A 26,264-nucleotide genomic window follows, 5' to 3' on the forward strand; every position below is an offset into this window, starting at 1 on the left:
GAGATAAAATTGTGAGTCTCATTTATTTTCGTGTGTGTCTGTAAAAAAACTATATTCCCTTATTTATTTTGTAATACTCGCAATCATTGCTTTTTTGCTTATTATAAATTGGTCCCATTATGCAGATGGGTGGTATTTATATACGCGGGTATGAATAAAATATTAAGGGGATTACGTTTTTGGTATGGTACGAGACAAATTGGTTCATGCAATAAATAAAAAAATGAACGAAATCTACTTAAAAAATAGAGACAGAAAGCAAAAAATAGATCCCATTTACTTATGCTTTATAAATCTGATGATGTTTCAAAGACTAAGTTTGAGTTCTTTTTAAAGAAAAAACAAAAAATCGTCGGTCATGTGCTACGTGGTGGAAATTTTCAATCTAAGTCTCCTTGTTTTGTTTTTAACTAAGTTTATACAATTTTGTAAAAAGGAAAATTCTTATACACATATATCAAATAATAACATTTTACGAGAGAATTTATATGATAATAATATAATCAAATTCAAAATAATATAAGAATATGTTATGAAATTAAACCGTAAAATATCTTCTTCTTCTTTTTTGTTAAATAACCGTAAAATATCTTTATACTTCATCAAAATTAATCTTTCTAAAATATAGAAATAATTCCAAATAGTGCCAAATAGTGCAACACATTGATTTTATTTTTCCAACTTTAAAGTAACATATTTAATATCTTAAAAATATAAATAAATAACAATAATTTATTCTCTTAATAGTTATGATAATTTAATAATTTTTTTTTACAAAACCTATATATAAATTAAAGGACGAAGAATGTTATATTTATCATCAATTAAGCTTATTATTTCTTACCATCAAATTTTAATAGTTGATTTTTGTTAATTTGAATAAGTGTCATTCAATAAATGATAAGATTGACGAAAATCATCGGTTAAGATTTGGTGATAAGAAATAATAAATTTAATTGATAATAAGTATAACTTTTCCCTTAGAAACCAGTCATTTTAGTTAAAATGAATATTTTTTTTATTTAAAACTAAATATTATAATTTTCATCATGTATCTTTTTTATTCTTATTTAAAATTTATAATTTTATCTAAAATAACGCATTCCGTTTACCGGGAAAAAATATAGGAACGCATCGATTCCAGGCATATCCATGCATGCTTATCCGCTTGACAAATCAACAGTTGGAGTACAAGAGTAGCATTATTAGAGAGTTTTGATACGCCACGAAAATTACCAAATCAACCCTCCGAGCGACGTCGTATTCACGCTATTCTTTCTTTTGTTATTCTCTCCAAACCCAAATTATTAATTATGACTCTTTGACTTCTCCTTTCTCCCCTCTCACCGGAACAACCGTTCGCCGGAGAACTCTCAGGGAAACCATTGCGGCGGAGGATCCAGATTCCCATTCCACCGTCCGCGTGCCTTTTCCCATGCTCATTTTTCACCTGTATGCGTTTTTCCCCTTTTAAGTTGCTGGCTTTTTGGAACGTGAACGCTAATTTATTTGTTTTTCGTTCTTTCTTCAATTCGACGAGCACCCACTTCAGGTGTTGAAGTAATTGACGTTTTATTTGTAGCAAAATGAAATTTTTTTTCCTTCCTTTGGCTGCTTGCTGATTTTTCTGTACTTCAATTGCAGGGTTTAGCATGGGGAAAACTAGGTGGTTGATATTGGTTACCTGTTTATGCATGTTTGCCTTTTCGGATTGTAGAGGTAAGAATGGAACTTGTGCGTTGGGTTTATAAATATTACTTGTCTTCATGTCTCTCTGCTATCTTTCAATGCATTGGATTATTTAGTTTTGTGTGTCTATCAATGATGAGGGATCCTTAGATTTTATTCATTTTATTTGGTTGGTAAAATGAAGCTTTTATTAGACAGTGAGAAAATAGGGATACAGAGGGAGAGGATCAGGAACCCCTTTTGAAAGAGTTCAGAAAGGAAAGAAAACCAATAGGGGAGAGAATATTACATTTTTGCTTACAGGTGGCCTAGTGTTGGTTTGATTTTTAATTTAGTTGGATGTTGTTGTTGGGTTAACCCAGGTTAGGCATCATGTTATTTCTCTTTTCAGTACAGTTGTTCCCTTTTTCTGTGACTTCAAAATTGTGGACAATGAATTTATCTGTTTCTAATTCAGTAGCGGAATAGCCAATTTAAAAGGTATGATATGGGAGTGGATAATGTTGTGGGCCATTCGGAGGTATGCCCTTTTATTTGTACTGGTTTAGGAAATGCATTGCATATGCATATTTGTGAGGATTATCTGATATATAATGCATGCTTCAAACACAATAGACAGGATCTTTCTTTTTCTGTATTTGAAAAGTCAATGACTGATTCACATATGCAAATATGTCTACTATTTCATGGATGAAATAATATGAAGTCATGAGATACGAAGAACTTATATTCTGAATCATAGTCTTGTGGATCATTCACATTTTCATACCAATAATTCATTTTCCATTTGCAGAACTCAAGGCTAGGCATAAAAGTAATCTTCCCGAGTATAATCATACACTTGCTACAATATTAGTTGAATATGCCTCTGCGGTGAGTTCTCTGGGAATTTTATGTGTTCAACCTTTAAAAATTATAGGTAGGGGAATTATAATTATTTATTCATTATTTCTTTTCTAACTTATCATGGAGGGTTGATAAGGAATTCAGTAGTGTAATGAAAATTTCAAGTTTCTGCTTGGCCTTGTTTAAGCTGGTTTAATGCTGTAACTTTAATTATGAGTCCAATATAGATTTTTTGTTGTTTATAAGAATTCCCCAAAATAAGTTTTTGAGACAATTTTAACTAGGCAATTTTAAATCATATCTTGTTTCTTTTTCTGATAAAGGAAGTCAATGTCTTCATTTCTGCTTTTGCACAACTAAAATGATTTAACATTTGAGGGACCTTCTCAGCTGCTGATCCTGATATAGAGACTCCCCATCCTGGTCAGGCTAAGGCCAAAATAAGTCAAACTGGGATAAAGTTTATCAGAATAACTTAAGATTTTAAGTCATTTTGTGGGAATTATGTATGAATTATATAAAACGACTGAAGTAGGTTTGGTTCTTGCAGGTATACATGTCAGATTTGACGCAACTTTTTACTTGGACATGCTCTAGATGTGATGACTTGACCAAGGTGCTGAGAATGTGAATTATTAATTTTAACTCTGCATGTTCACTTATGTCGTGAGTGAGCTTTGAATTATTTACATTCTAGTATCCTACTAATTTTGCTTTTCTTTTAAAATAGTTGGTCTAAAGATCTTTAAAATGTAAACAGGGATTTGAAATCATAGAGTTGGTTGTTGATATCGAACATTGCTTACAGGTGGGTGAATTCTCACCACGGAAACAATATTCCTTTAAATTATAGAAATAATTAATTCTCTTCATTTTCTTTTTTCACTTGTTAATTACATCTATTGTTCTTATGTAATTATCACTACCTATTCTAGGCATTTGTTGGAGTGGCAGAGGATCCTCATGCCATTATCATTGCATTCAGAGGAACTAATGAACGCAGGTGGATTTTCTTACTGGCTTAATTATTTTTTTTGAAGGCATTTCAAACCTGTTAGGCATGTTAAAATAGATCTATTGGAGTGTAGTGTTATATGTGATGCCTAGACACAGATCCCAGCATATTTTAGAAACAAGAAAGAATGTTTTCTTTGTGCATGTGAATTTTGTATGAACAGATATTCACATGCATGCATATGTAGTTGTAAGCTAAGAAAATGTATTTAATTTGATTTACTCTGCATGCAATGCAATGTTGGCATAACGACGTCATGAATATTTAAAGCATAGATGACCAAGTAATATGTCTTGTTTCTAGATTTACTTGCACCAGGCATGCCATTTCTGTGACCCAAAATTATTTTAGTTTTTAAATACTATAGATGGCTATCCATATCCGATCATGTTTGAGACCTTGTACATTATAGGTTGTTGTGTTTCGAACAGGGCATATGTTCTCATGTATTGACTTTTGAGTCAGAGCATAATCATCTATATTTGAAGAAAACATGTTGGCTGATCATGTTTGAGACCTTGTAAATTATGGATTGTTGTGTTTCTTAAGATAACATAAGTTCTCTTATGTTGTTAACCTTTGAGAGAGCCTTACAGTATACTATTTTCCCACGGAGAAAACATTTTGTCCTTAAATACATGTTTAAATGTAGAACAGTTCAAGTCTGTCAGATTTTTTGCTCACTTTTGAGACAACTTGAGTTATATACTGAGCTGATTTATTTGTAACTGCTTTTATACAGCTTACAAAACTGGATCGAAGATTTATATTGGAAGCAGCATGAAATAAATTATCCAGGCATGGATGATGCAATGGTGTGTGCTGTGAAAAGTTTATCCTTACTTTATGCTCTGTATTAGTGTCAGTTCCGATATATTTTCATCATTGTCTCCAGGTACATCGTGGTTTTTATACTGCGTACCACAATACAACAATACGTCCTGCAATTTTAGATGCTGTTGAAAGAGCAAAGAAGTTTTATGGAGATATTCAAATTATAGTAACAGGGCACTCAATGGGAGGGGCAATGGCTTCCTTTTGTGGACTTGATTTAACGGTAATAATAATTTAGCTTTCTTGGCATTACTGTTCATTATACATCAAGGTTTTTGTGATCTCAACTCTCAAGCTCCCTTTGACTTCTTTGTATAAGAATTGTCTATATTTTGCCTCGGGCTGGGGCTTTGAATTTCTTGTGGAACTCTTATATTTGGAAAGGTGTTTATTCAACATTAGAAATTTATATAGCTGGTCCCAAGCAAAAGACGAGGATTGTATTAGGCAATCTGTGGCTGATGTAAATTTTTTTCTAATCCTCTATGACAAGGATCAATGATATTGGACTAGCATCTTTTGAGGAGAAAATGATGAAAACTCTCTTAAGGTAATACTAGTTTGGTCATGTGAGAAGAAGGCCAACAGAAGCTATAGTGATAAAAGGGGATCAAATGGAAGATAGTTTAATTGAAAAGGGTAGAGGAAGCCTAAATTTTTTGGAGAAACCATTACAATCTAAATGGATTTTCTGAAAATTTGGCATTTTGATAGAGTTAAATGGCGTTGATTATTTAGTGGAATAAGGTTATTTGTTGTTGTCGTGGCTGTTGAACTTTGAATTGTATGACGTGGGATTGGGGACTTTACTTGCTAGCTGTAGAATTTAGATGAAAAATAAATATTTTCTCATTTGTGTAATTGATGGATACGTAGGTGTTTGTTAAACTGAATTTATCAAACTGATTAAGACAAACTAACTGTCATTTCTAGTTTCATTCAGAAACTGAGTTGGTGTAGTTTTTTTAAAAAACAATTTTTTATTCATGGTTTAGGATATTCTCCAATGTTGGGAACAAAATCACCTCTAGACTTAGTTTTTAACTCTTTCTTTGATATGTGTTAAATATTTTTTAACGTTTTCTCTCTTTATATTTTTGTGATATTTGTGTTGAGGTATTATATAAACGGGTTGCAGTTTCTTGCATTGTTGTGTTATTTTTCTTTTGTATTACTTACTTTCAGATGTGTTTTCTATAAACTACGCATTGATCAGAGAATAGAGTCCAAAGTCCAAACTGCTAACTTCTTGTATTATTGTTTTGTATAGATCATTACTTAAGTCATCATTTCAAGATTTTCCTATTTTGTAAGGATGAAATAGTTACATGTTTGGTTGTACATTCTTACAGGTTAATCAACATGAAAATAATGTTCAGGTTATGACATTTGGACAACCTCGTGTTGGCAATGCTGCTTTTTCATCTCTCTACAGCAAACTGATTCCAAATACAATCCGAATCACAAATGACCATGATATCGTTCCCCATTTGCCTCCATACTATCACTATTTACCACAGAAGACATACCGCCACTTCCCAAGAGAGGTAGGGCATGGCATAATGAAGTGATGAAATTCGGACTTTAAACCTACTTTATTATCTTCAAATTAAATTAAGTCTGAGTGCTTGTTTGTGGAATGTTACAACTTACAACTGACTATGTCATCTGCGGTATCTCCTTTGGTGGTGATTAGATATTTTGTGTGTATTGGAAATATGTTTTGCATATGTATATTAATATGTTAAATTGCACCTAGTCGCATTACTAATATAACTTTGGCTTCTCTGTATTCATAATAACTGTCTCATTTCCTTCATTGCAGGTATATTTTCCGTACTCATTCGAATTTTGTGTTTATCTGTTACTAGAAGCTCTCTCTTCTTTTAATAGTTTTGAAACCAAATTTTAAAACATTAAAAATAATGATGACTATTCTTTTGCGACCGAAAGGTTACAAGTTCGAATTCAGGAAATATCCTCTTTACAAATATGGGTACAAGGATTGTCCTCACCTTTTACCTACACTAGTCATGGTTTAATGAGAAGTGGTTTAGAGTGGTTTTTTAGAAATAATGATGGTGTGCTAATTTGTAGTGGAAGTTTGTCTTTGCTGGTGTGATTGTTTGTTGCTTGCTCAATGCAATAACTTTCTAGTTTTGGACATTCTACTTTGTCATGATCTTATGACTCTTGGTTTATTTATGCAAACCATTAGCAGTTGTTTCGTTTGTTTTCCAGTTATTCCAGAATCTAAGAAGTTATTGTGAACTGCAGGTATGGCTTTATAACGTTGGCTTAGGTAGTCTTATATACGGCGTTGAGAAGATTTGTGATGGATCTGGTGAGGATCCATCTTGCAGCAGGTTAGTCAATCTGTTTTGTCATAATGCCACTGGAAATGTAGGATTCATCAGAAATTTTGCCACTGCTGTGAATTCCGTGTTACAAAATTTATAGAGTATCCCTTAATTTTGGTGTTATGATGGACTGGTGGGAGAGGTTTTAGCGATTTCCAATTTCCTGAATAGCTGTGATCCTGTACAGTAATGGTGCTGAAATTTGATTTGGTTATGTTATGCAGATCAGTGAGTGGGAATAGCATCACAGACCACTTAGTGTATTATGGTGTTAACTTGGCATCTGATGCACCAGGATCATGCAGAATTGTTATGGATCCTTATGTTCAAAATACTGGCATCAGAGATTCAAGAGGAAACTTCATCTGGTCCAGAGATCCTGCAACTCCCCTTCTCAAATTGAGTAGGGAGTTTGATAATCCCATTAATGTTGATTGAATTGCCATGGGATATCTCTTGTGGGGGCCTTATACTTCGTTCTTCATGGTCCTTCCAAATGGAGTGGTGTGGGCCATACAGCAGAAGAATTTTATTGAAATTGGCTAGGGCTGGAAGGAGTTTGTTTGTATATTTGTATATGCTCGTCCTTGTATATATATGATTAATAATTCTTGATACTGTTGTTAAGTGTACAAATTCACTTTCAAATTCTCCTCAATTTCACCCGTGGTTTGGGTGATATTTGTTTAACCTATTTGTCGTTTCTAAAGTTCAATTTTATTCATTTTTGTTCTGTTGCTCTTATTAATTCAAACTAGACTAGTCTTTCTCTTATTTGTTATTTTTATTTTTTGGTATCACTCTATTTGATCATTATTAATTTTCGCGAAGGTGTCAGAATTTTTATTTCTGTCATTCTCTAGAATTTTCAAATTGATGTTTTTATTTATTTTGCTGATTTTACGAGTAATGAAAGCTATGGCAATGGCATAGAAAAAAAAATATTAAAAAACGAGGGAAGTACTATAACCGTTCCATTATCTGCAATGTGTTACATTTTGAGAGGACGAAAGAAATGGAAACATAAAACTTAATAACTTATCAATATCAGAAACATGCATACATTAACACTAAATCTGAGCTATTTCCTACTTAGCGTGGAAACAGTATTAATTTGCACCATTAGCAGACAGCAATCACCATGGACTTGTTACACAAAGGTACATGAACAGAATGATTTCTGTATTAACTCCAGTTGTTGGATTCTCTATTTTCCCTGCAACACAAACATGCTTCAATTAATTCCTTTCACACTACAATTACTTCAATAAATGTAAGAGTTTTTGTTTAACCCCACATACCTCCTCAGCTTTCAAATCCTTTTCTTCACCTTTAGAGGTTGAAACATTTGTGCCTTTTATTTTCTCCTCTTCTTCATTGGCCAAACTCTCTTCCTTTACAATGACTTCCTCTGTACGCATATAAAAACCAAGTTAAAATTTATAATCAACAACTTATGCTTGACATGGTTAAAGAAATTTTTATGCAAAAATGATAAAGAAAACTCTAGAGGTTCATCCTTTGCACACCTTTTTCATTTTCTGCTGGTTTTTTTTCTTCTGCAGCACCATCAAAGACTTTCTGATCATTCTCTTTCAATGAATCATCTTTGCCACCTTCAGACTTCTCAGACATTCCCTCTACAGCAATTGTTTCCTGTGTCTTTCCCTCTGCTTCATCACCAGCTTCCTTTTCTTCTTCCACATTTGTTTTCTCAGCTTCGCCTTTAACACCTTCATCATCCTTACCTTCAACAACAAACTCTTTAACATTTTCACTTTCCTTCTGTTCCACTTCCACCCCTGAACTTACATTCTCAGCATTGTTGTTGTTGTTGTTGTTTTTGTCTTTGGTTTCTGTTCCATTTTCCTCGCCAACCTTGGTGTTGACACTGGATTTCTTGCTCTGGAGGACGGTGTTTCCTGAAACAACATCATGTTTGGATTTCCCACAACCCATTTGTTTATTTATTTTTTCTTCTACTTTTCTGTAAACTGATTGAGTAAAAAAACAGAGAGAAGTAGAAGGAAGCTTGAGATGAAGGATGGAATAACTCTCTCTTTAATAGAATAATATGAACAAGAGAAGGATTTTATGTTGTTATGATTTAGCGATGGAACTATGGCATGCATGGGTGTAATTAGGTGTCATGGTACCAACCATTTTTTCCTTTATTCTATAATTGGAACTTTGTATTGCCAGCTAATGGAAAAAAATAATAATAATATATAAGTAGTTGGTTATAATTAAGAAACTTCCTTCATTGAATGGAAAAAAAAAAAAAAAAAAACTCTTGTTTTCTGTTTTTCGGTTTCCCCCTCCTTCCAAGAATGGCAATATTGAGATTTTGATGTATTGGGTCCACTAAAATCATGAGAGAGATTAGTTACAGAAATTTTGTTCATATTTGGTTCTAACTTTTGATTATTTCTGATGCAAAAAAGTTCTTTTTTTTTTTTTTTTTTTTTCAAAAGCTTTTTAATAAGATTTTGATTATAAGTTATTTTGAACTTTAAGTTAATCCTATGGTTATGTGTAAACAAAAAAGTTTGCTTGGTTGATAGTTACTACCGTTCATGAATCTTCACATTGGTGTTGAGCCATCCACGATGAATTAATTTTGGACATTCACATGTAATTTTCGACTATGAACATAAATAATATGCATAATCCTTTTTTCCAGAATGTGATTTTGAGTGGCAATTAAACATTATTATTATTTCAAACTATTTCTAATTAAATATTTACAGAAGAAATAAGTATATTGGGAGCATTTATATGACGCTAGTTTCATAAAGTTAATAAGATCTTTCTTATTTTGCATAGATATAAAAAAAATTGTTATCTATAGTATAGCAAGTTCTCAGAAGCATTCAAGGGTGTAGGAAGAAATGCTTAACAGAAGAACGAGTTGGTGAATGGTGACATACCACCATATTGAGAATTAATTTGAATTGTCTTCAGTTACTGAAAATTTATATTTATAGGACCACCTACATCCTATAAATACCTAACAAGTCCAATTATTGAGGTACGTTTTGATATTTGTACTGTTAAACTGCAAGAATTACTACAGGCTTCGAACGTGGAAGTGTCTTATTTTGTAGGTATCCCCTTTTTCCCCGCCGTGGACCACCCTATTTTTGGCATTCCTAATTTCCTATGACTTCAGATTGATGGCAAATCGGAAATTCATAAGTAGCTCATCCCATCAAACGATGGTAGTTAAGTTGGTGTGGAGGCGAGAGTATATATTCGATTCTCTCAGTATCATTTTTGAAAGAAATTTAAAGCCTTAACCTTATATTCGCTCCGAACAAGATTGTCTGACCGACACCTTAATCTAAGCTTATAGGTAGCCCTTTCCGTAACTTCAATTTTTAATGAAAGTACCAATTATTATGGATATTGAGATCATCTCAAAAGCTAACTCAAAAGATGAGAGTGCTCAAGACTTTATAAACCCCATATTAATTACCTATGCAACCAATGTGTGATTCCCGACATTATACTATGTTATATTTAAGGATTCATGTACATAATAAAAAATTGTAAAGCAACAATAAATCATTGGGTATTATCTTCAACGTTTATTGACATGTGGCATTGTGGTCCAAGTTATGGAAATATTTATGGTACTACTGCTGTACCATTCACTCAGTGCATTTATCCAATAAAAATGAGGAATGATGGTCATGCTTGTATGCAAAAGAGAGAAAAATATTTTTTTTATCCAAGTGTGTTGTGGTCCAGCCCACCAGAGCACATCCCACACGTATGCGGACCAGCCCAAGATACTTGGATGAATATCTCACATGAGCCAAGCCCATAGTGCAGTCTGTTTTGCTTTAAATAAAATACGCAGCTTAACTGCATTTAGAAGATTAATTGTTTCAGTTCCTATTTTTAAGCATTTGTTATTTCCTTCGTAATTTAGAATTTGTTATTTTTCCTTCATAATTTAGGATTGGTTGTTACAACAACCTTACTCATTTAAATTCTAAACTAGGCTTTGCATTTTCTTTAAATATGGTAATTCAAACCTCAAAAGGGATCAGAGTTGTTTGACAATAATCTCATCTCTCTCTCTTCCTATTCGTTCTCCCTTCTATTCTTTCCTCTTCCCTCTACATTTGGTGCTTTCATTCCTGAACTTCCCTCCATGGCTGAAAAGACCACCCGCATGGCCCAAATGCAAGACCAGATCACCTCTGTTGAGGAACGGCTCACCACATTCATCACATCCGCGCATGAGGACCGCCAAGCATTCATGCAACAGATGCAACATTCCAACCAGGAGCAAATCGACCAACGGTTCGATCAGTTCCAGCGCGAAATAATCGCTCTCTTCGAGGCCCAACGCCTCCACCAACCGGCAGGTAGCGTTCTTGGACCAGGTCCACCACGCAATGATCCGACCAAACCAAAACCAGTACGCCTTGTCTTTCCACGGTTCGCCCAGGGTGACCCTACTGATTGGTTGTTTGTCGTGGACCAGTACTTTGATTATTATTCCATCACCGAACCGAAGAAGCTTCGTTTGGCCTCATTCCATCTCGACCCACCCGCACTTAGTTGGTACCGCAATCTGTCTCGCGAGGGACTAATTGCAAACTGGAGAGACTTTCGAACAGCCATAATCAGCCGCTACGGCCCAACAGTTTATGAGGATCCTGCCGGAGCATTATGTCGCCTGACTCAAACAGGTTCTATCCGAGACTACCAAGCCGCTTTTGAAACTATGTCCAGTAAAGTACATGGCATCACAGATGCCCTTCGCAAGAGCATGTTTATCTCGGGTCTCAAACCAAAGGTGCGTAGTGATGTGCAGGCCCATTTACCAGAGACTTTCCATGCGGCCTGGGGCCTTGCCCGCAATTTCGCTGAAGCTGAGGATCGCTCCTTGAGGTGGGGACAACGTACCCAGCCTACCAGCAACACTCTGCCTGGCAAACCACCCACAACCACGTCCACCTCCATTCCCATACGACGGCTCTCCCAAACTGAGATGATGGCACGACGAGAAAAGGGGCTATGTTACAATTGTGACGAACGGTATGTCTTTGGCCATAAATGTAAACCGGGTTCTTCCTTTATGTGTATGTTAGTAGATGATGAAGAAGAGATTGCACACGTAGAGGACACGGAGGAAGATTCTACTCCGGACACCCCCGCGTATCCTGAAATCAGTTTCAATGCCCTATTTGGCCACCACTCTACCAAGGCTTTTCGCCTGACAGGCACTGTTAAAGGCACAGCTGTCCAGATCCTGATCGACAATGGCAGCACCCATAATTTCATTACTGAACGCGCTGCAACCAACTTGCACTTACCCATCCAATCCATCAGCCCATTCCAGGTCCAAGTTGGAAATGGGGACAACCTATTCTGCAAAGGGATGTGTACTAAGGTTCGTATCACTTTTCCGCATCAACACATTTTTGACATTGACCTTTTTGTGCTAGAACTTCAGGGCGCAGATATTGTCCTAGGTGTTCAGTGGCTATCCACCTTGGGACCAGTTATCACAGACTACAACACCCTTACCATGACCTTTACCCACCACTCCCAACCCATCACTCTTCAAGGGAATACCTCTCTCACACCTTCCGCAATTACCAACTCCCAACTACACAAACTCATTGCCCAAGAACCAATCCAAGCCTATCTCATGTGCTTGACCGCATCACGTCCTCAGCCACATACAGACCCTACCCCTCCTATTCCTCACACCATCTCACCGATCCTAACCACTTTCCAAGATGTTTTCCTCAAACCCACTAAACTTCCTCCACATAGACCCACAAACCACCATATCCACCTTCTTCCCCACACAAAACCAATCCAGGTACGCCCTTACCGGTATCCCCATTACCAAAAAAATGAGATCGAGAAGTTGGTCCACGAGATGTTATCAGAGGGAATAATACGCCCCAACACTTCAGCATATAGCTCACCAGTTATACTCGTTAAAAAAAAAGATGGAACTTGGCGCTTTTGTGTTGATTATAGAGCCCTGAATGCAATAACGGTAAAGGAAAAGTTTCCTATTCCTACCATAGATGAATTATTGGACGAACTACATGGAGCTTCAATATTTTCCAAACTCGATCTACGGTCCGGCTACCACCAAATACTGATGGATGCCTCTGACATTCACAAGACAGCCTTCCGCACACACCACGGCCACTACGAATTTCTTGTGATGCCATTTGGACTGTCCAATGCACCATCTACCTTCCAGGCAACTATGAATGAGGTTTTCTCTGCCTTTTTAAGAAAATTTGTTGTCATTTTCTTTGATGATATCTTAATATACAGCACAACACTGACTGCCCATAAGGAGCACCTACTGACGGTTTTATCCACTCTACGGAAACATTCATTTTTTGCAAAACAGTCTAAATGTTTGTTCGCCCAAGAGCAAATTCAGTTTTTAGGACACATTATATCTGGTAAAGGTTTGTTACCCGATCCAGAAAAAATTCGTTCCATCACACATTGGACACAACCTAAAAACGTGACTCAGGTCCGTGCTTTCCTAGGCTTGGCTGGATATTACAGGCGTTTTATCAAACATTTTGCAACCATAGCTGCTCCTCTTTCAGACTTAACCTCTAAAAAAGAATTCAACTGGGGTGACAAGGAATCCGCGGCTTTTAACAAATTGAAGCTATTACTTACTACAACCCCTATTCTGATTTTACCTGATTTCTCAATTCCATTTATCTTAGAGACAGATGCCTCAGGTGTTGGCATCGGAGCAGCATTAATGCAGCATGACAGACCTATCGCTTTCTACAGCCGAAAATTATCTCCAGCAATGCAAAAGAAATCTACCTACATACGCGAAATGTTTGCTATTACTAGTAGCGTTGCAAAATGGAGACAGTATTTATTGGGCGCTACCTTTGTCATTCGTACTGACCATAAGAGCTTATTCCATCTGATGAACCAAGTTGTTCAAACCCCAGAGCAGCAACAATTTCTGTCACAGCTTCTGGGTTTTTCATACACCATTGTCTACAAACCGGGCAAAACAAATGCGGCTGCAGATGCCTTGTCCCGGTTTCCTGAAGGAGGCACTGAGTTCCCTCACTCCCAGCTTGACACAATCACAGGGCCAACATGCAATATCACACACATTCTACAGCAGGAATTAAAGCAAGACACCTACGCTATTACAGTCATCCAGGGCCTTATTACAGAACCAAATAAATGGGAAGATTGGAAATTAAAAAATGATTTGCTTTTTCACAAATCCAGAATTTATATTCCAGATAATTCCACTCTGAAGGAAAAGCTGCTCCACGAGTTCCATAGCTCCTTGCAAGGGGGACACTCTGGGATCCAGAACACGTTCCTACGCATCAACTCCGTTTTCACCTGGAAAGGATTGAAGAGAGATGTTAAGCATTTTGTCAAACATTGTGAGATCTGCCAGAAAGTAAAACCCCAAAACCATTCCCCTTACGGGCTCTTACAACCCATCACACCACCTAACACTATCTGGACCGACCTCAGCATGGACTTTATTACACATTTGCCTAACTCTAACAGTTTTAGTGTTATTTTTGTTACTGTGGACAGGTTATCCAAAGGCGGACACTTTGTACCCTTACCAGCGAACTTCACTGCCGCCCGAGTTGCCAAAGCATTCTGGGAATCTACGGGAAAGCTCTATGGGTTTCCAAAAACCATCATCTCAGATCGTGATCCGATCTTTCTCAACAACTTTTGGCGCGCACTGTTTGAACTTCAAGGCACCAACCTGCGTTACAGTTCAGCATATCACCCACAAACCGACGGACAAACTGAAAGAGTAAACAGATGTCTAGAGCAGTACCTTCGAGCCTTTGTCCACGAGCATCCGACCCACTGGTCACGGATCCTGAGCTTTGCAGAGTTCCATTTTAACACCTCCTTCAACAGATCGACGGGGTATACACCGTTCGAAATCACGTTTGGTATCCCTCCACCAAACTTGTTAACATATTGTCTTGGATCCAGCTCCTTGGAGGCCATTGACACAGATCTGTCACACAAAAACAAAATCATGGAACATTTGAAGCGAAATCTAAATCAGGCTCAAACAGCAATGAAGGTTTACAGCAACAAAACACGCAAGCCATGGGAGTTCAAGGAAGGAGATCAGGTTCTACTTAAACTACACCCTTACAGACAGATCACGGTTCAGAAACGTACCTCTCAGAAGCTCGCTCTCCGATACTACGGTCCGTTTGCGGTGCTGCAACGCATCGGTCCAGTCGCCTACAAGCTTCAGCTTCCACCATCTTCCAGGATACACCCGGTGTTTCACGTTTCCCTCCTCCGCCCGTTTGTCTCGCCCACCGCGTTTAAAGTTCACGATCTTCCACCTCACACGCAGGACAACAAACCCCTTCACCGGGCAGTAGCTATCCTCGGAGAAAGGGAGGTTTGGAAAAAAGGTAAGCTAGTTAAGGAAGTCTTGGTCCAGTGGACCGACGGTGCACCAGAAGATTCCTCATGGGAGGAAGACACGGTTCAGGCGAGGGAGGAAGCAGAGGACATAGCTCATGAAAGTGGAGAAGAGGATAGCTTGGCTCAAGCTCGTGGAGAAGATGAAGAGCTGAGCCAACCAAGGGATGAGGTACCAAAGACAAATGACGGACAGCTTCCCTTACCCCCACCCATTATGCATGCCTCGGACACACTGACCGAGAAGATTATGACACCCCAAGTCCCTCAGGCCACGCAGCGCGCAGCTATTGGTCGCCAATCTACTGAAATCCTTATCCATGAGGACGTGGATATTTCAAAAGGGGAAGGAGATGTTGTGGTCCAGCCCACCAGAGCACATCCCACACGTATGCGGACCAGCCCAAGATACTTGGATGAATATCTCACATGAGCCAAGCCCATAGTGCAGTCTGTTTTGCTTTAAATAAAATACGCAGCTTAACTGCATTTAGAAGATTAATTGTTTCAATTCCTATTTTTAAGCATTTGTTATTTCCTTCGTAATTTAGAATTTGTTATTTTTCCTTCATAATTTAGGATTGGTTGTTACAAAAACCTTACTCATTTAAATTCTAAACTAGGCTTTGCATTTTCTTTAAATATGGTAATTCAAACCTCAAAAGGGATCAGAGTTGTTTGACAATAATCTCATCTCTCTCTCTTCCTATTCGTTCTCCCTTCTATTCTTTCCTCTTCCCTCTACAAAGTGTCACTTGTTGAATGACAGATATATCTACTACAAATGTACAGAACACGATTTTCCAAGTTACAAGACAGATGGAACTTTTTCACCATGCCCAGGAAGAGCCTAATATTGTGATTCATTTGGGCTACAATCCAAGTGAATTTCAAATATCATTTTGGATTAAGAAATTTGCATGACTGTAAAGACACAATTGCTGTGATGTACTTTCACTTATTAAACAATAATCCTTACAAATTCAGCTTGACACAAAATCAGTTTAGCTTGTACATACTTCAAATTAAACCCACGACGTAAGCACTAATATAATTCACATCTATAACTAGTGGAGTCCAATGATATTCATTTCAATCACTTCTTTTCTGGACTCATATAATGGACCTCATATGTTGTTGGAGATTATGAATTTTATCCATTATAAAGTAAACTCCTTTATAAATATTGGGTTTAACCGCAAACGCAAGACTTCTGAAACCATAGCCTCCCTTACCGTTATTATACTAATGCATCACCTCCATTGACTTCAAGCCTCCTCATTATGCACAACGATTTGCCACTATTTGCAATTATATGTTCCATAGATCAGTTAGGATCTCTTGCATCTAACAACTTCAAACACAAAATAATATAAAAAAATTTCGAATCTATTCTAAAGTTATACCTCACAAAAGAATCAAAATAATTGTTTCTCATCGACAATTATCATTATCAATGTAGTTGATACTGAGTACATCTAATCCAGTAATAAACACTTCGGTGTGTTTTTTTTCTAGTGGAATCAAAAATGGATGATTCACATATTCACAAGCCCCCTCCCCCCAAAAAAGATGATTCATGCTTAGACATGGGTTCTTGATAAGGACTGCGTGGTGCATGAATCTCGAACCCCAATAATATTATCTTAAACAAGCACGCAGTAGAATCCTCTAGTTTCTTTCCCCCCTTAAAAAAATTAGAAATAATAAGAATGATACAAACTTGAGAAAACTTGTTCGTTTTATACGGAAGATTAAAAGAAAAATTACATGAATAAATTTGGGTTTTATTTAGGTTGTATACTCAATATAGATAAAAAAGATTCTGTTTTATATAATATAATAAGAAAAAAATGTGTGTCGTTTTAAATGACACAAAGTTAGACCATTTTGAGAGAGGGATAAATATAAATTATAGGAGAGAGAGCTGTTTGATTGTGTTCTGGTTTTTTGTTCTTAAAACTGTTTTGTAAAATAGTTATGGAAACCGTTGTTTTCTATATTTATTTCTTTTTGAAAGGTAAAAACCAAAACAGAAAACAAAAACAACTCAGACATGTTCTCTAAATTTGATTTTAAAAACAAAAAAACAGTTATAGTTTTCAAAACATTTTTTTACAAAACAGGTCTTACCAAACGAGTTTTTTAATTTTTTTGTTCTGAAAACTAAAAAACTATTTTGCAAAACAGAAATCAAACAGACCCTTTGTTTTCCTCTCTCTCTCCAATGATCTATCACTATCTCCATCTTAAAATGATCATATTTTTAAATGACACACACTTTATTCATATAATAATAATAATAACTGTTCAGAGGTAAATACCAATGTCTAACGTGAAAGCTAATACTTGTTATGGTGATGGTAGTTAGAGCTGGCAAAATGGGCCGAGCCCGCCGGGCCGGCCAGCCCCGCCCGCCAAACGGGGCGGGGCGGGCTGAGTTTTCTAAACCCGCTGCCCGCCAGCCCGCCCGAGCTATTTTTTTTTTTTTTTTTTAATTTTTAGTGTAAAATGTGACGGGCTTGGCGGGGCGGGCAGAGATATCTAGTCCACCTTCAATGGCGGGGCGGGGCGAGTCAGCCCGCTTTTTGGCGGGCAGGCCGCTTTGCCACCTCTAATGGTAGTGGCTTAAAGCAATAACTCCCGGATGATGGTTGTGGATATGAGAAGGTCATGGACAAGCCCACGGTCGAGCTGACGGGCTGAAGCTCAGTCCAATAAAGTCTTATCCAAGTAGGAAGCCTTACCTCGCCTCAAGTCCTGTGATCCGAGATCATACCGAAAGAATAATAGTTATATATATTTTTAAAGGGATTTATTAATTTCCTCTAATAGAAGATAACTTGCATCATGTATAGAAACAAGTTATGTGGGTCCCACCATTTTTAAAAAATAAAAAAAGAATGGCAGAACTTTTTATGCCTCACTAGCATAAGATAATTATCTTCTATAAAATAAGACAATTTAAACTCATTTTTAAAATATGAAATTTAATATTTTCGCTTAAATGATTTGTAATTTCTTCTTAGTATCCAGTAAATTAAAATAATCTGTATACATGTATGATTTGTAAAGCTTCTAAATATGTGCATGAAGCCGAGATCAAAATTCATAGCATAAAAATTAGGGAAAACTTTTTCTTATGTTGAATGAGAATTCAACTCTCATGTTAGTGACCCTTTGATTTGCGTGCAAAGTTTTTTTTTTTTTTCTTTTTTTAATAAATATGAGGTCTACCACTAGTTGAGTCACAACATGAGAATTGAATTCTCATGCAACATGAGAAAATCAAATCCCTAAAAATTAAGTGATGGTAGATGAGTTACCGCATTGGAGTTGAGTAGGCGGGGTGAAAGCTATGTGTTTGATTTTTTCCAGTACCATCGTAGCCAACGGCAGAGCTAGAAGTAAAATCCAGTTGGTGCCAAAAGACTCAACCAGGTAGAATTCAACCAGTGCTAATGTTGTATTATTTTAAAACTCAGCTAGTGTTAAGATTGTATCATAATTTTTAAAGAAGATTTATATCATTTTTAAAAATTAGCTGGTGTCAAAACACCACCTAAGTAACAAGTGGCTCTGCCACTGATCGTAACTCAGTTAGCGCATGAGAGCTGAGCAGGTGGTGGGAGTGAGATGTGTTTCCATATCATATTTGGGAGGAATTTAAAATTTTAATCTTGGATCCGTCTTGAATAAAATTCTCTCCATCAAGAATACATGTGGTTTAATAATAATAATAATAATAACACGTTATAAAAAGGAGATTCGCGTAACAGAATCCAAATTAGTATATGACTTCTGCTGCATATAAAGGTTATCTTGCATCATGGTAACTATTTTTGCCCATTTTTGGAATTTTCCCAAAGAAGGAATGTTATTGGATTGAGTTCAGAGAGAGTTGGAAACTTATCATGGTACTGCAAGTGTTATGTTACATTACCCCACAAAATCAAACAGTGAAACACGACACAAAAGAACGGTTAAGTTATCGCGGTTGGTTGGGTTTTTCCCATTCGTCAAATCCCATTCGTTGATCCTACGATCATATCTCTTTCTATTAATGCTGAAGTCATCCTTCTCTGCAAGCCATCCCTTATCCTCTCTCTCTCTCTCTGTCTCTCTCTCTCTCTCTCTCTCCACAAGTGGGTACATACTTTTGCATTAAAAAAAGTACATAATAATGGCTTTTTCCTTTCTCTTTGTGGATCAAGACAAAGCAACAACAGCAGCAAAATCTTCCCATATCAGGAAACTCCCCTTTCTGTCTTCCTTCCCCATCTCTTCCAAAACTCATGGAAGGCTCTGTCATTGAACGTCTTGATTTTGGGAAGATGGGATACGGGTACTTTTTCTTCTTCTTCTTCTTTTGTTCTCTCTTTTTTCTTTTTTTAAATAAAAGTTTTTAGTTTTCATTCATTGGGTTCCAATTTCCTAGCTTTTTCATGATTTTGATGACATTTGTTTGATTGGTAGGTGCAAGCATTACAGGAGAAGATGCAGGATTCGAGCTCCTTGCTGTAATGAGGTCTACACTTGCCGTCATTGTCATAACGAGGAAACGGTATTCCTTTGTTCTTTTTCCTTCGTTTTCTTCTGTGTTTCACATCAAAAATCTCGTCTTTTTGCTTTTATCTGATCTGGGTCCGTGTTATTCACCTAATTAGAGCATGCTGAGCAACCCTTTTGATCGGCATGAACTCGTTCGGGACGATGTTGAACATGTAAGGATAAATGGACCAACCCTGATTTTCTTTTTCCACGCTGTCTTGGTTATTGTGTCATTAACATTATATGGTAAGACTCATATGGTTTTTAACATTTTATTGTTGTTTCAGGTTGTTTGTTCGGTTTGTGACACAGAGCAGCCAGTGTGTATCCATTCCCAGTTTGATTAGAACCTCTCTTTTTTTTTTGGTTTTTGCTTCTTCTTTTTCTCTTATTTTTTCTTTCATTTGTTTCTTTTGAAGGTTGCTCAAGTTTGCACAAACTGTGGCGTCAGAATGGGAGAATATTTCTGCGACATCTGCAAATTCTTCGATGATGATGTAATGACTCACTGAATAAATCTGCAGCATCTGATTGAATTTGTGTCTTCAATATGATCATGTTACTTCTATTTTTGGTTCTTCATACTTATTAGAGATGGACTGAGAATTGATATTTGGTGTTTAATCCTAGTTTGTGATTGTTAATCTTAATTGTTTCCTATTTGCTGCTGATTGTTGTTTACATATTATACAGACGGGGAAACAACAGTTTCATTGTGATGATTGTGGGATCTGCAGGTACGTTGGCTGTGTTTGAGTAAATCCTTCCATTATTTCCTGAGTTGAGTTACCCAAACTTATGACTTGCAACTATTTTTTGGTGATGTAATTGGAAACAGAGTTGGTGGTCGTGAGAATTATTACCACTGCAAGAAGTGCGGTATGCATTCACAATCTGGCCACCATTGTGTCTCTATTGTTGTTGCTTTAGCATTTTTTTTTTTTTTTTAAATTAGATTATGCTGCAAATTGTTAGTTTCCTTCCATATTAATAGCAGATTCAATTCTTTCCTTCCTTTGCTTTTCTTGAACTTGTCACTGCTTTATCTATTTCTGTGAGTTGCATAAGGTCATATTTGATGAAACTAAATAATAATAATCAGTAAAATTTACACGGTACATGAACTGACAGAATCATAGAATTACCGAACTTGCTATCAGCCTCTTAATGACACCAGATGATCAAGAGCACTACTGGGGAGCCAAAAGTGGCACCTCAAAAGCAAAGCATTCAGGATTTGGTTTCCAAATTCAAAGAATATATTTCAAATTCAGCCCTTGATCTATGGGGTTTTATAATATTTTGAACAGATTATTTCCATTGTGCTATAATATTCACTGAATTCCTCTATGATGGATTGTTTTGTTTCTTTTGGTATCTGCCTATCTGGAGTCATGTCTAATAATCTATCGCATTAGTTACTGAATTGAACTATTTTTTATTATGTTAACAAATCAATTGCTTAATACTGATAGGGTCTTGTTATTCAATTGGTCTGCGCGATAATCATTTATGTGTGGAGAACTCCATGAGGCATCATTGTCCAATTTGTTATGAGGTGCGTCTTTTATTCCTCTTCTTCCCTGGCTCTCATTTTCAATCAAGCAAGGATTTTCTTTGTGTTTTTTGAAACATGAGAGTATTCTGATCTGACTTCACTATGTTTGTGTAGTACCTTTTTGACTCATTGAAAGACACTACTGTTATGAAATGTGGTCACACAATGCATTGTGAATGTTATCAAGAGATGATACAGCGTGACAAGTGAGTATGCTAACTATTTGAGAAATCTTTGGTCTATAAAACATTATCACTGCTTAAATATTGGCTTTGTATATGGTTTAGGTACTGTTGTCCCATATGCTCCAAATCCGTGATTGACATGTCTAGTACATGGAAGAGAATTGATGAAGAGGTAGCTGGTTAAATTAAAGTCTATAGATGCTTTCACTAGATTTCTTGGTTTTTTTATGGTGCAATTATCTGGTCAAGAATATTACTTGCAGAAATGTTCTACTACAATTTTGATTTCTTGTTTGTTTTTCCTATATTAGATTGAAGCAACTGTCATGCCTGATGATTATCGGTATAGAAAGGTAAAATTTTATTCTTTAAAAATAAAATTGCTTGTTTAATATGTGCTGCCTCTGTTTATCTCCATTCTAAGGCATGAAATGTGCTTGAGTATGAGTGCACCTTTTGTCCTTTGTGCCTATGGAGCAAAGAACACCATGCTGATTTTATATGAAAAGAAAAAATACGATGAGTTAAACTTTTTTTTGTGAAAGCCTACTTATTTAACGTTTGGATATGCCCTTCTAATATGTATTATTTGGATGGGTTGAAATGATAGAGTGCTACTTTACATATGAATTACACATGTATACATCAAGGTTCTATCAGAAAACTAAGCAGCGTCCATTGCAGGTTTGGATACTCTGTAACGACTGCAATGACACAACCGAAGTTTACTTCCACATTATTGGGCACAAATGCGGTCACTGCAGTTCATATAATACTCGTGCTATTGCTCCTCCTGTTCTTCCTCAATGACCAAATTCTTGAGTTTCTGAGATAGATTTTCCCAGGGAGTAAATTAAAGATGTGACCCAATTATTGTAAATCCTTATTTAATTGATCATCAAGATCAATGATGTATTGTGCCCTGTAACTTTTCTTAGGTTATTTTTCCTCCACCATATGGAGTGGACTATTGAGTTAGTATCTGAGTCATTAGCCTGATATAAACATTTGTATACTGTAATATAGGGAAAACTATTCACCCATCATACCCTGCTGGTAATTGTGTTTTCTAGTGATGTATTTATATTGGAGGATGGATTGATTTGTCTTTGCCGTTGAATTTAATTAACACAACTCAATGGATTCCTTCCTTGCACAAATCAGCTATATGAAGTAGCCTTCATAAAAATTATTTGTTATTGATTTGTTATGTTGCTTTATCATATTTTGTTCCAGCGGGTTTGTGTGAAAATACAATGCCAATTATCTATAAGAACAATCTCCTTCACATTTGTTCACTGCCATAAATTGATCTGCATAATCAAGCAGAATATCTTTAGAAAGTGAAATAAACAGGATTTAGTTTTTAATTATTCTAGTAAAGGCAACATAGTTTCTGGTGGTTTTACTTTTATGATGCTTCTGCAATGTGATATGGCCCCATTTTTTCAGCCTGATACGTGGGTTATAGCAATGACAAGGTTGCTCCTTGTGATTGTTAGGTCACGGTTTGAGTATGAGAAATAGCTTCTTTGTAAAAATGCAAGGGTATAGGACAAGGTGGGATAAAAAATGTGAAAAACAAACGAATTCTTGAATAGCATCAGAATGGAGGGATACTGATCGGATGTCATACCTAGAAAACTAGTCTTGTATTAACAGCAGGGATAAGAGAATTTGACTGAGAATATATTGTTAATAGACATTGTAAAGAACCAATTCAACTTAAAAGCTTAAGCTGATGGGTGAGGTTACATTAAAGATTTTATATATCTTAACACGCCCCCTCACACGAGAGCCCACTGGGCTTGAAGGGTGGACAATGCACAGGCCCACCTACCTATGTTAAGAAATTTCACAAGAGAAAGTGGGAGGCGGTGAGGATCGAACCCGGGACACGAGGCTCTGATATCATGTTAAGAACCAATTCAACCCAAAAGCTTAAGCTGATGGGTGAGGCTATATATCTCAACAGACATTATCAGAATGTAGTAATAGTATTTATTAAGGAAATGGAATTTGGGCAGGCCACATAAGTCAAAGTTCTTCTCGAAATATTAAAAAGTATGATTGTCAATATGTTATGCCATACAATAGGACGTGAGATATGTTGGCCTTGAGTCCACTAGTGCATGTGGCCGGCTCACTCGATGACATTCTATTATTAAGTTAATATGTTTTTACGCCATTTTCCTAAGAGATATTCATACTGAAGCAGAAGTTCCGAGAACATGCACACAAGTACAGTCAAGATTATCCGTTGTTCCTTGGTCTTGACAATTTTTCTAAGGTAAAACACTAGTTTGAACGAATCTCTGAAAGGAATTTAAACTAGCATTCAAATTTACACTTTTATAACATTTACTCCTTTGTATTTCTCTCATCTTCTCTTCTACCAATAACACCCTTGATTGCCAATTTATTCAATCATATTTCTCATCTATATTATGGGCATTATAAAGGGGATAGAAATCAACTAATGATTGTTATATATGTACATATTATACATGAATGGCACATAGGACAAGTTAGCCGTATTGCTGATCACATACACCAACTAACAAGCAAGTGTTCAAACAAGATCACTTAGCGTGCAGGGAACTCTAGCTCTTTTGTTTTTACACCCTTTTGGTTCAATTGCTTGCCTCAAAGTTCAAATCCATCTATATAAGCAAATAGGTTAGTGCTCAGTTATAGTCTCCTGCTTCTCTCAGTTGCAAGCTAGTCCCACTAAGTTTACTACTAGCACTTGCCATTCAAATCATATTCAGTAGCTACCTTTCAGAGTACTTTATGGCTTCTACAGAGGCTGAGTACAAATCATCTTCAACTCCACCTCCTCCTGCTGGGGTGGATTACTTTAAATTCGATGTGATCCTCAGATTTCTTTTGTTGGGGGCATCAGTGGCGGCTATTGCAGTGATTGTCACTAGTGATCAAACTGTGATAGTGAATTTCCTAGGCATGCCTGTGCCACAGCCAGCCAAGTTCAAATACTCACCAGCTTTTATGTAAGTTGATAATTATTCAAATTCTTTGCATATTTTCTCCGTTTATTGCAATTCACTTCTTTCAGGCAAAAAGTCCTTCTAAGTGTCTGCTTTTTATATTTGGTTATTTTCAGTATGATATAAAATATCTTGATACAAAGAAAATCAATGATGAAAAACCTCTACGAATATGAAGTGTACTTACCCTTTTTAAGATCAAAACGTTCCTTAAATGCTGGCCTTTCTTTAGTATGTAAGTTTTATAGAAAAAGCAAACCTCATCTTTCCATTAACTGCTTTGCAAGTAAAAGTTAAAAATCCACGACGGCTGTGCTTATGACAGTTTTTCTTTTTTGGGGTTATTTTTTCTCATATTTTCCTAATGCCATGCTCCTCAAGTTTTTTTTTTTTCATTTTTAATTCAAATGTCCAAAGTCTTCCATTCACATACATTTATTATAAAGCCTCAATCTCGTTGATGCTTTTTTTTTTCTTTCTGTCCAAGTCTTCTGAAGACTACTTGTTAAGATTTTTAATTTGACATATAAAATGATATGCATGCAGATATTTTCTGGCTGCATTCTGTGTTTCTGGCCTTTATGGCCTCATATCTGCTCTTGCATCGATCTCTGTCATCCAAAAGCCAGAATTCAAATTGAAGTTCCTCCTTCACTTTATCTTCTGGGATGCGGTAACTAATCAAATAACCTTTCTTTTCAATCTTGACCTTGCTCTTCATCCTCTCTTCTAAATTATATTGCTTTATATAACAAAGTATATCAAATTAAGATAAATTGTTTACCATGACATTGTGCAGCTGATATTGGGGATAATAGCCTCAGCAACAGGTTCAGCTGGGAGTGTGGCATATCTCGGTTTAAAGGGAAACAGCCATGTGCATTGGACTAAAATTTGCAACGTCTATGGCAAGTTTTGTAGGCATATTGCTGGCTCCGTAGCAGTGGCTTTGTTTAGCAGCATTGTGACTGTCATGCTCATCTGGCTTTCAGCTTATACCATTCACAGTCGGGTCCCTAAGTAGATAGAAGCCAGGAATATGGATCCTTCAGCATATATATATATATATGCACTCAACTCCAGAGTCACATTGTTCACAAAATCATTCAGTGTGTCAATATCTATGGATTGACTTGAATAACTTTTGTGTTTGTGAGTGTTTTCTTCAGAGGTATTGAGTATTTGAAAATGATGTGTATTTTGCATTCTGCTCCCTCAAAAATAAAAATAAAAATGAAAAGACTTGTATGAACACTACTAAATCTGCCAACATGACTTAAACCTTCATCTGAAATTGGAGAAGGTAACTTTGGTAATGCCTTCTCATTTTATGAGGTGTAGGCGTGTAGCTAATAATCAAGTTGGTTAACTTTGATATGCCGGTTGGATAGATTCCAATATTGTCAGGCAAGTAAGAAATAATACAGTATTAAAAGTAACAGCAGGGTGAGGACACCTAAATACCACATATTGATTTGTTAATTCATCCAAGGGTGGTGAATTGCGATACGTATCGAGTATCGTTTGGCTGATCTTTTGTATGATGTATCGTAAATGTATCGAATAGTAAGATACAAACATATAATAAAAAATAATTTAAAAAGATATAATATAATTAATAGCATATAAATTCAAACACTGATGCACCGACACACGTATTTTAGAAAAAAAATTGTGTCGGACATCGACACGCTCCGACATATTTTGATACGTGTTTGACATGCTGTCAACATTTTCCGACACGCAGTCAATACTTTT

General features: G+C 36.3%; 4 protein-coding genes across 5 annotated transcripts; 3 read left to right on the top strand and 1 right to left on the bottom strand.

The window, feature by feature from the left end:
- Window positions 1–1,334: 1,334 nt before the first annotated feature.
- On the top strand, window positions 1,335–7,432 carry LOC133316598 (lipase-like). Its single transcript, XM_061518371.1, has 11 exons — window positions 1,335–1,554; window positions 1,645–1,719; window positions 2,483–2,562; window positions 3,086–3,151; window positions 3,296–3,343; window positions 3,471–3,538; window positions 4,293–4,365; window positions 4,446–4,607; window positions 5,737–5,931; window positions 6,662–6,750; window positions 6,969–7,432. The coding sequence occupies exons 1-11, from the start codon at window positions 1,455–1,457 to the stop codon at window positions 7,180–7,182; spliced, it is 1,170 nt and encodes a 389-aa protein (XP_061374355.1). The 5' UTR covers window positions 1,335–1,454; the 3' UTR covers window positions 7,183–7,432.
- Window positions 7,433–7,951: 519 nt separating this feature from the next.
- LOC133316590 (uncharacterized) lies at window positions 7,952–8,703 on the bottom strand. The gene is made up of 3 exons (XM_061518359.1): window positions 8,274–8,703; window positions 8,046–8,155; window positions 7,952–7,960 (listed from the first exon to the last, which is right to left on the bottom strand). The coding sequence occupies exons 1-3, from the start codon at window positions 8,701–8,703 to the stop codon at window positions 7,952–7,954; spliced, it is 549 nt and encodes a 182-aa protein (XP_061374343.1).
- A 10,620-nt stretch (window positions 8,704–19,323) lies between these two features.
- LOC133316576 (E3 ubiquitin-protein ligase MIEL1-like) lies at window positions 19,324–22,583 on the top strand. Of its 2 annotated transcripts, none has more exons than XM_061518343.1 (12): window positions 19,324–19,549; window positions 19,681–19,768; window positions 19,872–19,928; window positions 20,043–20,075; window positions 20,175–20,252; window positions 20,449–20,492; window positions 20,594–20,634; window positions 21,231–21,313; window positions 21,428–21,519; window positions 21,601–21,677; window positions 21,817–21,851; window positions 22,183–22,583. In XM_061518343.1, exons 1-12 carry the CDS (start codon window positions 19,500–19,502, stop codon window positions 22,306–22,308), a joined length of 804 nt encoding a protein of 267 aa, XP_061374327.1. In that variant the 5' UTR covers window positions 19,324–19,499; the 3' UTR covers window positions 22,309–22,583. The 2 variants fall into 2 exon arrangements, with proteins under 2 accessions (XP_061374327.1, XP_061374325.1); XM_061518341.1 differs by having other exon boundaries at window positions 21,601–21,670; window positions 21,810–21,851.
- Window positions 22,584–24,291: 1,708 nt separating this feature from the next.
- Window positions 24,292–25,561, top strand: LOC133316611 (CASP-like protein 1D1). The gene is made up of 3 exons (XM_061518387.1): window positions 24,292–24,509; window positions 25,053–25,179; window positions 25,306–25,561. The coding sequence occupies exons 1-3, from the start codon at window positions 24,292–24,294 to the stop codon at window positions 25,528–25,530; spliced, it is 570 nt and encodes a 189-aa protein (XP_061374371.1). The 3' UTR covers window positions 25,531–25,561.
- The last annotated feature ends 703 nt before the right edge of the window (window positions 25,562–26,264 follow it).

The sequence above is a fragment of the Gastrolobium bilobum genome, unplaced genomic scaffold, assembly GCF_033153095.1.
Source record: "Gastrolobium bilobum isolate Gb01-03AN ecotype WA unplaced genomic scaffold, APGP_CSIRO_Gbil_v1 utg8498, whole genome shotgun sequence".
Taxonomy (NCBI): domain Eukaryota; kingdom Viridiplantae; phylum Streptophyta; class Magnoliopsida; order Fabales; family Fabaceae; genus Gastrolobium; species Gastrolobium bilobum.

Bases quoted from the DNA above. Each gene is read 5' to 3' on its own strand.
- LOC133316598 (XM_061518371.1), top strand. From the start codon at position 1,455: ATGCGTTTTTCCCCTTTTAAGTTGCTGGCTTTTTGGAACGTGAACGCT. The intron at 1,555-1,644 runs GTTGAAGTAATT...CTTCAATTGCAG, and splicing joins GACGAGCACCCACTTCAGGT to GGTTTAGCATGGGGAAAACT. The intron at 2,563-3,085 runs GTGAGTTCTCTG...TGGTTCTTGCAG, and splicing joins TAGTTGAATATGCCTCTGCG to GTATACATGTCAGATTTGAC.
- LOC133316576 (XM_061518343.1), top strand. From the start codon at position 19,500: ATGGAAGGCTCTGTCATTGAACGTCTTGATTTTGGGAAGATGGGATAC. The intron at 19,769-19,871 runs GTATTCCTTTGT...TCACCTAATTAG, and splicing joins ATTGTCATAACGAGGAAACG to AGCATGCTGAGCAACCCTTT. The intron at 20,253-20,448 runs GTAATGACTCAC...CATATTATACAG, and splicing joins GCAAATTCTTCGATGATGAT to ACGGGGAAACAACAGTTTCA.
- LOC133316590 (XM_061518359.1), bottom strand. From the start codon at position 8,703: ATGGGTTGTGGGAAATCCAAACATGATGTTGTTTCAGGAAACACCGTC. The intron at 8,156-8,273 runs GTGTGCAAAGGA...ATATGCGTACAG, and splicing joins ACCAGCAGAAAATGAAAAAG to AGGAAGTCATTGTAAAGGAA.
- LOC133316611 (XM_061518387.1), top strand. From the start codon at position 24,292: ATGGCTTCTACAGAGGCTGAGTACAAATCATCTTCAACTCCACCTCCT. The intron at 24,510-25,052 runs GTAAGTTGATAA...ATATGCATGCAG, and splicing joins AAATACTCACCAGCTTTTAT to ATATTTTCTGGCTGCATTCT. The intron at 25,180-25,305 runs GTAACTAATCAA...GACATTGTGCAG, and splicing joins ACTTTATCTTCTGGGATGCG to CTGATATTGGGGATAATAGC.